This window comes from Silene latifolia, chromosome 2 (genome assembly GCF_048544455.1).
Source record: "Silene latifolia isolate original U9 population chromosome 2, ASM4854445v1, whole genome shotgun sequence".
Taxonomy (NCBI): Eukaryota; Viridiplantae; Streptophyta; class Magnoliopsida; order Caryophyllales; family Caryophyllaceae; genus Silene; species Silene latifolia.
In genome coordinates this window covers 180,934,881-180,950,933 of record NC_133527.1, presented here as the reverse complement: position 1 = coordinate 180,950,933, position 16,053 = coordinate 180,934,881, and the positions used below count along the sequence as shown (strand labels likewise).

Sequence of the window (16,053 nt, the reverse complement as noted above, 5' to 3'; positions counted from 1 at the left end):
TTGATAATGATTTTGTCGCATATGTATATGAAAATTGAAAAGAGGTTACGAGGACGTAACCATGTTTCTAGTCGGGTAGGATTGTAATATCTTAATGCTTAAATTGCACTTGCTTGTAGATTGTAGTTTTGACCAAGTCGATGTTTAGTTGTGGGGTACCTATGCAAATGAGTTCTATATGTTTTGTTCCTACTTCTTTAGTTGGTTGATGTGTAAAAGGGGAGTGTAGTTAAACTACTGGTATTGAGTTATGCGTTAGCCTATGAGCTGAATTATGTTTACGGTCCAGTGTGACCATGGTTATCGAGTTATTTGAGTTTGAGATCGGAATTTAGATGGAAAAGGACGGTGTTCTCAAGTGATTATTTAGTTGTTATACAATTGTGTTCCCAGGTAGTTATTAGTTGTAGTTAGTTGGGTTAAGTAAAGACGAGTTAAACTTCGGGACGAAGTTTATTTTTAGGAGGGCAGAATGTAACATTTCGTGTTTGTTATGTTTAATTGATGTGTCAAAAGTGTGTGTTGATCGTGTTAGAAATGCGTGACGTCCGTATGTACGATATACAATACCCTTCTGACGTTTGAGTATGGGAGCGAACTTCGGGACGAAGTTCATTTTAAGGGGGGAAGACTGTAATACCCCGTATTTTTATATAACCAATTAAACGGATATTATTATATATTAATTATTATACATATTATATTACTAATTAAGTCGAGTTAATATTGAGTCGATAATTTAATTAAGTTATTTTACTTAACCCGCGTTGTATCGATATAAGTTAATTGTGACGGGTTTATAAGAATTCGAATTATGAGCTAACCCATCTGAGTTGGCCCATTAACTGTTCAGCCTATTTAACCCTAAGCCCAACTAAACCCTAACCCTAACCCTAATAATACCCTAACCAACCCGCCTCCCTCATTCCTTACTCCCTCAACCCGCCTCCTTTCTTCACCAACACCAAACACCAGCTTTCACGCAAAACGAGAGAGAGAGAGTGAGCTTGGGGTGTTGGCGGCGCAACAAGGAAGAGCTAGGGGCAATTGTCGACGACCGTGGGTGGCCATGGTGGCTGTGTGGTGGCGGAAAAAGGTAAGAGTTCAACCTTCCCTCTGTTTTTGTTTTTATGTCGGGTTGTTGGTGGTTGTTGCGTGTCTTAGGGAGGGGATAAGGGTGGTTGGTGTCTGGGTATTGGTAATGGGTGGTTAGAGACGCCCCTGTTGGTGGCGGTTAGGGTGATTATAGGCGGTGGAAATGGCGGTTGGAGGCTTTGTCGACAGAGACAATCAAAACGGGTTTGAGTGCGGGTTTCGAGCGGGTTAGACGGATAGGTTTGGGGTGGCGCCACCGTGGACTAGGGGAGGTCGAAACGGTGGTGCTATGGTGTCTGTGTGCGTGGGTTGGCGGCGAGCATAATGGTGGTGATAGAATAGTGTCTTTGTTGATATCGGTGGCGGCCGTGGGGTTGCAAAGGTGGGTCATTGGTGGCGGCAACCCCTGCTAAGGCGGCTTTAGCGAGCTCTGTTCGACTCGCCGGCGGCAATCGACCAGGCTGGTGGTGGTTGTTGGTGGTGGGGTCGAAGTGGGCAGCATGGCTGGTGGTTGTCGCGGTGGTTCAGGCGGCGCGTGAGGAGTTTAGGCGAGTGAGAAGTCACGGGTTGTGGAGTCGGGTTTTTCGAGTTGTTTTTATGTTTGATTCGGGTTTTCTTAATCGTTTAAATTCGTTAATATTTTATTTATCATATTCAGTTAATTAATTTAATTCCCGAGTTATTCAAAATGTTTAGAGACGGTTTTGAGTCGGGATTGTTAGAATTGTTCAAATGCTTGATTCGTTTCATCGTATAATTCGTTTAAATCCTCTAATTATCGTTTTGGTTTAAGTTCCGAGTTATTTAAAATAAAATAATAATTAATAATAATTAATTAATTAGAGACGGGTTTAATAGAAAAGTTACCATATCGGGAAAGTTTCCATTTTAAGAAATTCTACTTTAGTAACTTCCTATGTTGGGAAGTTGGGTCAAATACTAATCGGGTTATTTTAGTTATCAGTTGGGCTTAAGTTTGGTGTCGGGATTGTATTTCGGAAAGCTTCATTTTGGGAGATTTCTATATTTAGTAGTTAGTAATTATAAATATTATAATTGTTTTAGGTGACGGATTCGTGAAGGATCGATAATCGATTCGTTGCTTTATTTTCTCGGATCGCTTGAATCGCTTAATTGGATTTGCTGGCACTTTGAGGTAGGGAAATGCACTTGACTTATTATCGTTGTTGTTGAATTGTGTTGACTTGTTGTGTTTCATATGACCAAGTCCGTGAACGTTGACTTGATTCGTGGTTGTTGATTTACGTTATGATTCATATACTTTGGAAGGTGATTGACCAATTGATCGTATTGAGTATGTTATCACAACATCCGTAACCGCATGATTTTATGATTGATCAGTTCAATGATATATATATATATATATATATATATATATATATATATATATATATATATATATATTGTGTTGCATTAATTTCTTTTGAGCATTCATATGCATTGGAGATGGAGGATGTTGTGGTGATGTGGTGTGGTGAAGATGATGTTGTGATAAGGCCCAAGCGGGTTCTCAGTAGGACTTGCCCTGGTGTCCTCAACAAGAGTGGCGATCGATCGGCTACGGTCGATATATATAGTCTACCGGGGATCGGTATGGCTGGGCGTTCCGGGTTATGAGTTATGAGTTATGAGTTATGAGATATGAGATATGAGTTGAGATGGAGATGGAGGTGACGGAGGAGCATGCATATCATATTTTGTTGTTTTATTGTTTTCCCTACTCAACCTCGTGGTTGACCCTGTGTATTCGTGAACACCCGTGATGACCCAAATATTGGCGAGCGACTTGACTTGACAGTTAAGAGATAGAACGGAGCTGGATGGGCGTGAGACACCGGATCGATTTACTTAGTAGCTAGATCATCATCTAGAAGACTTTCACTTTTATTTATGTTAGTTCTTGTAATTTGACGTAAAGAGGTTTTGTAATAATTAAGTTAAAAATAATTACATAAATTGCCTTGGAGTTTAATTTGTTATTCACTACCTCGGAAAACCGAGATGGTAACAGTCCGGTTTATTAGGGAATGTCTTGACGAAGGCTTCTTTTATAAACCGGGGTGTTACAAAGTGGTATCAGAGCGAACGATCCTCAGGCCTAAACCAATGAGCCCAATGAACCTAGGATGTGTCTAATTAAAATGAACCCCGGGATAGAGCTGTTAGGAGCACACTAAGGTAAGGTATGAGTTAGGGGCCCCCTCACACCGAACCAGCCCCTCTCGCTTGACCCGGAAACCCCGAGTGTATACGAGAGAAAGGGTAGAAAAGTTGCTTGAGGTTGAACAGGAAATTCATATATCGTTGCCTAAGTGTGAACTGATTGATACATTGATTATTGCATAATCGAGTTGATGTATACTTTGAGACCCATATATTCTATCCATTCTGCAGGACAACGCTACGGTAAGTATTTTGTATGAATGATGACGTGATCATATAATGTTGTGGAAATGAGAAATAAAATTTCGAGTTCAGGTTAATAATCAATGAAGTGTTGTGCTAGACGTGAGCATGAAAATAATTGCGAGTCGATGATAGTTACCTAGGTGGATGTTGAATGATGTGCTGATAGCACTACTATGACTAAGTAATATGCGGTTATGTGATCCCAAAGCCATGCTAGTATAGTATTGTGATAGTAATTAGAAACACTATTGAATTGCATGTTTATAGTCATAGCAATCGTGATTTAGATGTAAGGAGTAGATCGAGATGCGAAAGGATTCTATGGGGTAGATGTTACGAAATACACAGTGTGAGATTTAAGTTAGGATGAGTTAGTATCGATAGTATGGTTGTAAGAGTTTGGGACATAGAAAATGAACGACTTAGTGCTGAAACTTGTTTTGTTTGATTGTACTCTTTAATTGACCTTACTGCCATTTCTTTTCTGTTTATTGCCTATGGATGAAAATTTTATGAGAGATAGCCTTGGGAGTTAGTATTCATTTGGCGTTGGTTTCATGCTTATATGATATACGGATTAGGAGTAATAAATATTTTAGTGAGCTGTGGTTAGGAAGTTCCTGTGCAGTGATGTTTGATATTAATAATTTTTGCATAATTCCAACTCCATCGGTCAAAAGAGTCGCATAGGTTTTCAAATTGATAAGCCACGAAAATTCTTGATGTCTCTATATTAAACGGTAGGTTTTGCAAACTGACCCAAGTTTTGGACCAATTGCTGTCACATGTTTGTTTGGACCAATTGTTGTCACATGTTTGTTTGGACCAACTGAGTTGTAAAATTCTTTAAAAATGAAATTTTTGTGCTTTAGACCTAATTCTTTTTCCCCTGTGTTTTTAACTCTCCGTGTTTTATAAAAATAATATGAATCAAGTTTTAATCGAATGGTTATTTATTCGTGATCTTTGGAAGTTACAACGTGAATCAAAACATTTAAAATGTGTGTTCTATGTTGAATTTTCATACAGTCGTTTGATTAATTCATGAGCCTTAGTAATGTGAATTTATAATGCTTTATATGACGATAGTAGCACGCATGTTCAGTAGTTATGTATCTTAACAAGTGATAAAATTAAAACTTAGTTGATAACATTGTTGGCATGATAGTATGAGTAAAATTGGATAGCTTAATTTGATAATATTTTATACGAGTCCAGTTGTTTGCATATTTTATATGTTTGGCATGTTGCAATATCTCTAGTGTGTTCATCATAGTTGTATAGTGGTCAGATATATGTAAATATAAAACTATATTATCATATCTTGGTAAGTTGGTGGGGTTAAATGTTAACTTGATTGTTCTAATATACTCGCATGAATATTATAATAGTTATGTTTAAATGTTTACACATGGGTGGTAGTAATGATTGTGTCTAAATGTTCACACGTGTAGGATGTCATCTGAGTTCTAATGTCTTCTATGCGAATTTGTGTGCCTATAGTTATACTTATCACTTTCATTGCAATAAATTATTTCAGTTGAACCTAAACCTATAACATGATAATAAACAGTGTTGTTATTTCTTATTGAATATGTTCGTTATTACAATGTCATAAAATGCTAAAGTGATTCTTGCAATTGTATGGGTGTGATATAAAGGAAACTGTTTGATATAACACGACAATTGGCATATCTATATTCTCGAGTCGTTACTATCAATTATATTAAAATAAAGATTGTTATGATAACTATGTTGACAATTATAATAGGATAACCCTTTGATGATTCACATGATATGCATTGGTTTAAATGATAGTCGTTATAGTTACATTTAATTGAGCCTACGAGTTGCCTAATTATTCAATCATGCAAATCAGAGAAGCTGTTCAAGTTGTTAATCTTTTATCATAGCTAGTGTTCTACGAAGTGTATGATGGCAAATGTATATGTCTAAGTTATTTATACGATATCTTTTGTTTTGCTGAAAATGAGTATACTAAGTTGCTAGACACAATTGAAAGATATGATTGCTAAAATGTGAAACATATGTTGGATATGAAAGTGATGTTGTTGTTGTCATAGATCATATGTAGTTACTTTTATTGGGAAATATGTTTTCAGAATTGATATCGTGCAAACAATTTTTATAATTTAAAATATGAATTATGAGTATGTTGTTGATTGCTTAAATTCATCGACCCAATTCGTGACCTAAACCAGTGGGTGAGTAAATGGTTGTACGGACATGTCAATAAGATCCTGTGAGTGTGATGGATGGTAGTGGTAGATCTATTTTCTGTGATATGTTTGCAATGTGAGAAGTTCTTAAATTGTTTTGTTGATTTTGCTCTCGCTCGTTCATAGTCTATAATTGATCATCAAATTTGTTTAGTGGTGAAACCGTGTAAACCTTGGTTCCTTTCTTGTTGTTCTTTAGTTTGATGTTGTGTTTTTAAGTTAAGCATGAGCTAGTAATAAATGTTACTTGTTGACAATCAGTTAATCCCATAATAAAACCTTGTTTCGACCTTAATGTTAATGCGCAATCTTTTATCATATGTTCTTTCCTGTCACATGTGGTTGATAATGATTTTGTCGCATATGTATATGAAAATTGAAAAGAGGTTACGAGGACGTAACCATGTTTCTAGTCGGGTAGGATTGTAATATCTTAATGCTTAAATTGCACTTGCTTGTAGATTGTAGTTTTGACCAAGTCGATGTTTAGTTGTGGGGTACCTATGCAAATGAGTTCTATATGTTTTGTTCCTACTTCTTTAGTTGGTTGATGTGTAAAAGGGGAGTGTAGTTAAACTACTGGTATTGAGTTATGCGTTAGCCTATGAGCTGAATTATGTTTACGGTCCAGTGTGACCATGGTTATCGAGTTATTTGAGTTTGAGATCGGAATTTAGATGGAAAAGGACGGTGTTCTCAAGTGATTATTTAGTTGTTATACAATTGTGTTCCCAGGTAGTTATTAGTTGTAGTTAGTTGGGTTAAGTAAAGACGAGTTAAACTTCGGGACGAAGTTTATTTTTAGGAGGGCAGAATGTAACATTTCGTGTTTGTTATGTTTAATTGATGTGTCAAAAGTGTGTGTTGATCGTGTTAGAAATGCGTGACGTCCGTATGTACGATATACAATACCCTTCTGACGTTTGAGTATGGGAGCGAACTTCGGGACGAAGTTCATTTTAAGGGGGGAAGACTGTAATACCCCGTATTTTTATATAACCAATTAAACGGATATTATTATATATTAATTATTATACATATTATATTACTAATTAAGTCGAGTTAATATTGAGTCGATAATTTAATTAAGTTATTTTACTTAACCCGCGTTGTATCGATATAAGTTAATTGTGACGGGTTTATAAGAATTCGAATTATGAGCTAACCCATCTGAGTTGGCCCATTAACTGTTCAGCCTATTTAACCCTAAGCCCAACTAAACCCTAACCCTAACCCTAATAATACCCTAACCAACCCGCCTCCCTCATTCCTTACTCCCTCAACCCGCCTCCTTTCTTCACCAACACCAAACACCAGCTTTCACGCAAAACGAGAGAGAGAGAGTGAGCTTGGGGTGTTGGCGGCGCAACAAGGAAGAGCTAGGGGCAATTGTCGACGACCGTGGGTGGCCATGGTGGCTGTGTGGTGGCGGAAAAAGGTAAGAGTTCAACCTTCCCTCTGTTTTTGTTTTTCTGTCGGGTTGTTGGTGGTTGTTGCGTGTCTTAGGGAGGGGATAAGGGTGGTTGGTGTCTGGGTATTGGTAATGGGTGGTTAGAGACGCCCCTGTTGGTGGCGGTTAGGGTGATTATAGGCGGTGGAAATGGCGGCTGGAGGCTTTGTCGACAGAGACAATCAAAACGGGTTTGAGTGCGGGTTTCGAGCGGAGTTAGACGGATAGGTTTGGGGTGGCGCCACCGTGGACTAGGGGAGGTCGAAACGGTGGTGCTATGGTGTCTGTGTGCGTGGGTTGGCGGCGAGCATAATGGTGGTGATAGAATAGTGTACTTGATATCGGTGGCGGTACGTGGGGTTGCAAAGGTGGGTCATTGGTGGCGGCAACCCCTGCTAAGGCGGCTTTGGCAGCTCTGGTTCGACTCGCCGGCGGCAGTCGACCAGGCTGGTGGTGGTTGTTGGTGGTGGGGTCGAAGTGGGCAGCATGCCTGGTGGTTGTCGCGGTGGTTCAGGCGGCGCGTGAGGAGTTTAGGCGAGTGAGAAGTCACGGGTTGTGGAGTCGGGTTTTTCGAGTTGTTTTTATGTTTGATTCGGGTTTTCTTAATCGTTTAAATTCGTTAATATTTTATTTATCATATTCAGTTAATTAATTTAATTCCCGAGTTATTCAAAATGTTTAGAGACGGTTTTGAGTCGGGATTGTTAGAATTGTTCAAATGCTTGATTCGTTTCATCGTATAATTCGTTTAAATCCTCTAATTATCGTTTTGGTTTAAGTTCCGAGTTATTTAAAATAAAATAATAATTAATAATAATTAATTAATTAGAGACGGGTTTAATAGAAAAGTTACCATATCGGGAAAGTTTCCATTTTAAGAAATTCTACTTTAGTAACTTCCTATGTTGGGAAGTTGGGTCAAATACTAATCGGGTTATTTTAGTTATCAGTTGGGCTTAAGTTTGGTGTCGGGATTGTATTTCGGGAAAGCTTCTATTTTGGGAGATTTCTATATTTAGTAGTTAGTAATTATAAATATTATAATTGTTTTAGGTGACGGATTCGTGAAGGATCGATAATCAGATTCGTTGCTTTATTTTCTGGACTGCTTGAACTGCTTAATTGGATTTGCTGGCACTTTGAGGTAGAGAAATGCACTTGACTTATTATCGTTGTTGTTGAATTGTGTTGACTTGTTGTGTTTCATATGACCAAGCTGTGAACGTTGACTTGATTCGTGGTTGTTGATTTACGTTATGATTCATATACTGGAAGGTGATTGACTGAATTGATCGTATTGAGTATGTTATCACAACATCTGGTAACCGGCATGATTTTATGATTGATCAGTTCAATGATATATATATATATATTGTGTTGCATTAATTTCTTTTGAGCATTCATATGCATTGGAGATGGAGGATGTTGTGGTGATGTGGTGTGGTGAAGATGATGTTGTGATAAGGCCCAAAGGCGGTTCTGCAGACTTGCCCTGTGTCCTCACCGCAAGTCGCGATCGGCTACGGTCGATATATATAGTCTACCGGGGATCGGTATGGCTGGGCGTTCCGGGTTATGAGTTATGAGTTATGAGATATGAGATATGAGTTGAGATGGAGATGGAGATGGAGGTGACGGAGGAGCATGCATATCATATTTTGTTGTTTTATTGTTTTCCCTACTCAACCTCGTGGTTGACCCTGTGTATTCGTGAACACCTGTGATGACCCAAATATTGGCGAGCAGACTTGACAGGTTAAGAGATAGAACGGGAGCTGGATGGGCGTGAGACACTGGATCGATTTACTTAGTAGCTAGATCATCATCTAGAAGACTTTCACTTTTATTTATGTTAGTTCTTGTAATTTGACGTAAAGAGGTTTTGTAATAATTAAGTTAAAAATAATTACATAAATTGCCTTGGAGTTTAATTTGTTATTCACTACCTCGGGAAACCGAGATGGTAACAGTCCGGTTTATTAGGGAATGTCTTGACGAAGGCTTCTTTTATAAACCGGGGTGTTACAGGTAAAAGTGACGCCAATAGAGGACAAGATGATGGAAAACCGATTAAGATGGTTTGGTCATGTGAGAAGGAGACCTATGGACGCACCAGTTAGGAGGCTGGAGACTTGGAGAAGAGAAAATGTCCCTAGAGGTAGAGCAAGACTGAGACAGACATGGTTGAGAGTGATAGAGCACGATATGAGATTTCTGGGGCTTGAGGAGAGTATGGTGACGGAGAGGGCACAATGGAGGGAAAAGATACATGTGGATTTTTAGTACTTGATGTTTTCTTGAAATATTTAGTGTTTTTATTTAATTTTAAAAAAATAAATTATTTGTTCTTCTCTCCTTTATTACATTTTTTACCGACCACTTTCTTATATATTTTACTTGGTTTACTTTTAAGATATTCCGGATCCTTAATTCTATATCGGTTTTCAACATCGTTTTAATCTTTTCTCTCGATTTAAACTTTAAGTTTTTATAAAAGAAATCCGGAATTCGATTTTAAAACCTATAAGTTTAACTTGACTTTGCATTACATTTTCGCTCTCCCTTTGTTTTTCATTTTCCCTTTTCTATTCGCATTTTGAGATGTGCGTTCACCCATGGAAGATTCTAAAGGATGATTCATGTCAGCCGATCCCAAATTATTTTGGGATTAAGGCTCTGATGTTGTTGTTGTTGTTGTTGTTGTTGTTGTTGTTGTTGTTGTTGTTGTTGTTGTTGTTGTTGTTGTTGTTGTTGTTGTTGTTGTTGTTGCTGTTCAATTTTGTAAAACAATCTTGAGGTGCAAGTGTGCGCAACTTTGCTTCGTCTCTTAACTTTGATAATTATAACCTGAGCTCCTACAATCTTGAGGTGCCCGATTTGTTGATCCCATATTGTGTGTTTTTAACCAAATATTTAGGCTGTATAAACGTTCACAGTAGGTCTTCTGAGAGACCGTCTCCCACTAAACTGGTGGGAGACGTAACATGGAAAATATAAATTAAATAACTCCCTCCCCTTATCATGGACATGACATAATTTACTCAATCATGGACATATTTTCCAATTTTACCCTTCCCATATCAATGTTCCCTTCTCAGTTTTCAGTCGATTTTTGTTTCTCTCCCTTTCACCATTCAGCTCCCAACCGCCCCCGCTGCCACCCGTCACCACCACTGCCGCTACCACCCACCCACCATCCCTCCCCATCGCATGCCTTCCCTGTGCAACTATGAGAAATCGAGCAAAAAGTGACCAAAATTTCCTTTATACATAAATTATTATCCGTAACAAAAAATTGTTAGCCAAGGACTAAATCGTTATAGCATTAAGGACCAGCTTCTTGATTGTACGGTTTTCTTATTAGTGACCATAATAAGTGGGCAAGGCCTTTTACGAGGTTCTGATTGCGGATTCAGATGGGGTATCTTTTTTTTTTTTTTTTTTGGTAGCTGTAAAGAAAATCTAAACTCAACACCTAGTCACTCATAGCTCTCTTCGCAAGAGTATGAGCGACCTTATTAAAGCTACGAGGCACAAACTTAAACGATAAACAATGAAAAAAAGGAAACAAAAGACGCTTGTCTTGAATGACACCATCAATGAGATGGTGCTCCATCTCTAGCCCTGCAATTTGAAGAAGAAGCTGAAGACAGTCCGAGTTAACCTCTAGGTGAAGAATCCTTTGCGAAAAAGCCCACCTCAACACATCACGAAGCCCCAACGCTTCAGCCTGAAGTCCAGATTCCGCACAAATCCTCACACATCTGGATAATACTAAGTTACCATCATACCCATAAGCCACCCACCCAATACCTGCATGTCCCACGGATTTCCACCCTGCATCCACCATGACCCGGATAGCCTGACACCCTCCTCTTCCTCCTACCACAAAAACCGGCCGCCCTTCTCGTAGACGACGTGAATCATTATGGCACATATCCACCTCCACACCCCGTCTTTCCTCTTTCCCAACTTCCAATGCCCTCAAGGCCGTCTCCACCAAACAAGACCATAAACCAAAAAACATTTGAGTAAGGAAGTGCTCCCCCTGAAACGAAATTCGATTACGCACCAGCCACAGACACCATAAGGTGGCCAAAAATTTAGTGACCTTAATCTCCGCATCCTCCAGTCTCCTGAAGTAGTTTATCCAGTTAATGATCCATTCCCCAATTTTAACGTGGTCACTACCAAATGTCCGGATTCCAAGGTCGGAACAGGCCCAGACCCGACGAGCGATTTGACAATCACGAAACAAATGAGCACCTGTCTCAATAATCCCTTCAGGTTCCAGACATAACTTACAATTGGGGTCCACTCCAATGTTCCTTCGTACAAATTCAGACCCCAGCGGCAATGAGTTGGTCAAAAGACGCCACAAAAAAACCTTCCAAGTACTCGGCCTCGATAACTTCCAAAGTACTTTCCTGCAGAAAACCACTCCTGTCTCATTAATCCGATCCCTATCATTAGTGGTACCATGATTCCTCATGTAATCCGCAAAAGCAACACCATAACCACTCTTAACTGAATAGAGCCCATTACTTGTGTGTTTCCAGAACACCTTGTCGCGAACCTGCGAAAGACATAGAGGAATGGCTAAAACCTTAGCCACCGACTCCGACGTGAACAAGGATCGAAGAAACTCTACATCCCAATTTCCATTCAACAAACGTAAGTCCTTCATGTGCAGGTCTTTTAGAGCCGTATTTTCCGGTAGCATGGCGTAAGTACTCGGCTCCGGCCTTTCACCATTCACCCAACAAGAATTCCACACCGAGAGGTTAGAAGTAATCCCAGGTTTCCATGTAACATTATTCAAAATGAGCTCCAACCCATAACGAATGCTCCGCACGCCCCAAGAAACATTATTTCGTCGTGAAGGAACCACTCCCGGAGACCATCCCTCACGGCCAAACAGCTTGGCTTTAAAGACCTTACAAAATAAGGTTTCGTGACCCGAAATAATCCGCCACGCTTGCTTGGCCACCAAAGCTTGATTCAAGCACTCAATATTCCGCATCCCAAGTCCACCAGAACTCTTCGGTAAACTAAGGAATCTTCTACTACACCAATGAGTACTTCTTCCAGATTTACACCCAGCCCACCAAAAATGCGCCAGCATTGAATTAATCTTGCTAGTCACACTTACCGGTATTTTGAACACCGATAGAAAGTTATTGGAAATATTTGATAGGGCGGACGAAATCAAGGTTAGCCTACCCGCTGGTGATAGAAAGATCCCATTCCAAGATGAAACTCTCTTCGAGACTATCTCAATAAGCCCTGCAAAAATCTCCCGCTTCGAACCCTGAAATTCCGTGGGTAGACCCAGGTATTTCCCAATTCCTGAATTTTGACGGATATTTAGCACCTGCAAACATTCCTTAGCCTGACTCAACTTTGTACTTGGGCTAAAAAGAACTCCTGACTTGTTATCATTGATCCGCTGCCCTGAAGCTCTGCAATAAGCATCTAAGATACCTTTTAGGCTATAAATCGACTTGTTGGAGTCTTGCAGGAAAAAAACCGCATCATCCGCAAAGAATAAATGCGTCAAAGGAGGAACATCCGAACACAAACTGATACCGCGCAGCGCCCCCTCATTTTGTGCTTGAAGGACTTTCCCGGACAACACCTCCATACATAGAATGAAAAGATACGGAGATAAAGGATCTCCCTGCCGAAGACCACAAGTTGGCCTGAAAGCTTCCAAAGGTGAACCATTAATGAGAACCTCATAAGACACCGAAGAGACACAATTCATGATAAGATGAACCAGATTTTCAGGAAAACCAAACTTCCTCAGGGTTAAATCCCAAAATTGCCATCGCACTCTATCATAGGCTTTACTCATATCAGCTGTAAACGCAAATTTACCATACTTTCCAAATTTGTGCCTATTAATGACATGAATGGCTTCATGCGCAAGGAGGATGTTGTCACTAATCAATCTTCCCGGGAGAAAAGCATTTTGGAATTCCCCAACAAGCGAACCCATCACCTTAGCCATCCGGTTAGCTATGCACTTAGTGATAATCCTCATAAAAACGTTACAGAGACTAATAGGTCGATAATCCTGAACCTGTTCTGGATTGTCCCCCTTAGGAATAAGAGCAATAAAAGTGCGATTAACCTCTCTCAACAACCTTCCGGAATTAAGCACCGAAAGAACAGCCTTAGTGAAGTCAGATTTAATCATCCCCCAACATTTCTGAAAGAAGAGCGCCGGAATGCCATCAGGACCAGGCGACTTGAGCGCCCCCATTTGGAAAACTGCCTTCCTAACCTCTTGAGCGGAGAAAGGCTTCCGTAACCAATCCGCATCATCATTTGTAACATGTTTGGTGACTCCCGCAAAGATCTCATCCTCAGCATCCAAAAAATCCAAACTTTCCATTGCGATATTCTCAGGTTCGGCTTTGTAAAGATCCTTAAAATACCTCTGAAAAGCAAGACCCACCTCCCCCGGATCATACAACCAATTGCCCTCATCATTCCGAACCCCATAAACAAAATTCCTACCCGCTTTCCCTTTAACCCAGTTGAAAAAAATATTTGGTACAAGCATCACCATCAATAGTCCACCGTAACTTTGCTCTTTGTTTCCAAAAACTAGCGGCTGCTCTAGCAAAAGCCCGTACTTCTTCATCAACCTTGGTAAACTCCTCATCCTTTCCCTCCCTTATAACCAAGTCCATGCCCTTTTCCAGACGTAAATCAAAATCTTCCCATTTTTGAGTCCACTCACTTTTCTTATCAAGAGTCCATGACTTCACTCTCTGCCTTACCAAAGCCAATTTTCTAACAGTTCTGAAAGCCGGGGATCCCACAATATTTACATACCAAGCTTCCCTAATTTCCATCAGACACGCCTCATGTTCAAGCGCCCAAGAGTCCAATTTATAAGGTTTCCTATTTACATTTTGTACAAGATTAAGATCTAATTCAATTGGCGCATGGTCAGAAATCTGTATCGGATAATGTTTCAACCCAATATTAGGGAAGACCGCAAACCAATCCTTAGAAGCTAACGCCTTGTCAATTCGTTCATACACACGATTTAGACCTTTTCTATTATTACACCAAGTGAAGCACGGTCCTTTGAAGGGAATGTCCACAAGCTCAATTCGTACCTTCCATTCATTAAAAACCGCGGCACCCCTAAGGCCCTAAGCGTATTAGAATTAAAGCCCCATTTATCACATGAATACTCTACTTGATTAAAATCTCCAACTATTAAATAAGGATAATCAAAAGAAGCAAGACAGCCTTCCAAATCGTGCTACACCGAAGCTCGCATAGATGCTTTCGGAGCCCCATAGAAAAGAACCAAATACCACAAAAGCCCATTATATTTCGCAATACGGAGGATGACAAAATTCATACAAGAGTAGACATGGCTTATTTTTTCACCACTACGCCATCCCACCCATAAACCTCTCGATGCGCCTATAGCATCCATACCAACATACATTTCAAAACCAAAACTACGAAACAAAGGGCTAATCGAACTAACATTACATTTTGTCTCCATAAGAAAGATAAAATCATAATACTTCTTACTAAGAAGCGCTCTTATCTTAGGAATTGTAGGGGAGAGCGCATTACCAAGCCCCCTACAATTCCAAGCCAATCCCATCATGGTGAACGAGGAGGTTGTGACGGCCCAACCTCCGCAAAACCATCAGCATCAGCAACATTAACAGATGACTCAGATGAATCATCCAACACCAAGTCAGGTACAGTTAGGCGAAAACCCTTGCCCACCGCTCCCTTGTCACCATGAATGCCCTTTCCACTGCAAAGTCTCTTAGCCAACTGAACAAGGTAGAATTTTGCACTCTCAACTGAATCAATAGCAGCAGCAGGAAGCACCACGTCCTCCACAGTAGTACAACACTTCCTCTTCCTATCCCCCCAAATAACTTCCCTCTTAGCCTCCAAATTATCAGAGTGATGATACAAGTCAGCAGTTCCCATAAACCCATCAGATAGACCAGCTCTGACCTCTCTGCCCTCATCCATGACAGCAATGAGCTTAGCAGAAGGGCGGCATGTTGAGGACAAGGGAAAGCCATCCTGAGGAGAAGACATGGTCTCCTCAATGAGTAATCCTTTCATCTTCAAACGGGCAGTAGTATCCCTAACCTCAGCTGCCCTAAGAGTAACAATTTTCTTGTTCAGAGCTTCCTCAACAGCATTCAACTTAGCCTCCATCAGAGCAATTCCAGTAGAAGAGAGTGTAGAATGCACCCTGTCCTCCCTGTTACCCACTCCACTCCCCTCAATGCCAGCGTCGACCCTATTCACCCCAGCACCCCTTTCATCAACAACAACATTAACACGCATATCAGAAGTGACCTTAGCTGCCTCCTCAGAAGAAGATATTAGATTAATAGCACTGCTATGATGGAACTCAGAAGACTCATCAGAAGAACGACCCAACATGGCTGGATTCAACACCCAAGAACAGGCAGGAGGACCCCTATCAGAATCTGAATCAGAGCTAATAACAATAACCTCAACAGAAGAATCCTCTTAAGGAGTACCCATATCCTCAGAGGGAGAACCCAACTCCATGTCATCAGATCCTTCCTCCCCAGTCCCAGGTTGATGCCCAACTCCTTCTGGATAGTGATAAATAATTGGCAGGCCCTGAGGTGGGGGATCAAAAGTCTGGTTCAGACCACGATGATCATCCTCTATTCTTGCCCAGTCAACATCACTCTCCACCCTATTCAAAATGGCTTCCTGAATTCTTAAATCACGGTCCAACCCTCCCCTTGAACTACTAGCCCCAGTATAAAGCAAGTATGGATCAACAGCTTGTACTTG

The 16,053-nt window shown here is 40.3% G+C and overlaps 1 protein-coding gene across 1 annotated transcript; it reads right to left on the bottom strand.

Moving 5' to 3' along the window:
- Nucleotides 1–13,751: 13,751 nt before the first annotated feature.
- On the bottom strand, nt 13,752–14,857 carry LOC141641727 (uncharacterized). The gene is made up of 2 exons (XM_074450378.1): nt 14,507–14,857; nt 13,752–14,387 (listed from the first exon to the last, which is right to left on the bottom strand). Exons 1-2 carry the CDS (start codon nt 14,855–14,857, stop codon nt 13,752–13,754), a joined length of 987 nt encoding a protein of 328 aa, XP_074306479.1.
- Between the last annotated feature and the right edge of the window lie 1,196 nt (nt 14,858–16,053).

What these genes read in the sequence shown, in the direction of transcription:
- LOC141641727 (XM_074450378.1), bottom strand. Translation starts at nt 14,857, where the DNA reads ATGGGATTGGCTTGGAATTGTAGGGGGCTTGGTAATGCGCTCTCCCCT. An exon ending in AAGCATCTATGCGAGCTTCG is followed by an intron (nt 14,388 to 14,506) that starts GTGTAGCACGAT and finishes TAATACGCTTAG; the next exon opens with GGCCTTAGGGGTGCCGCGGT.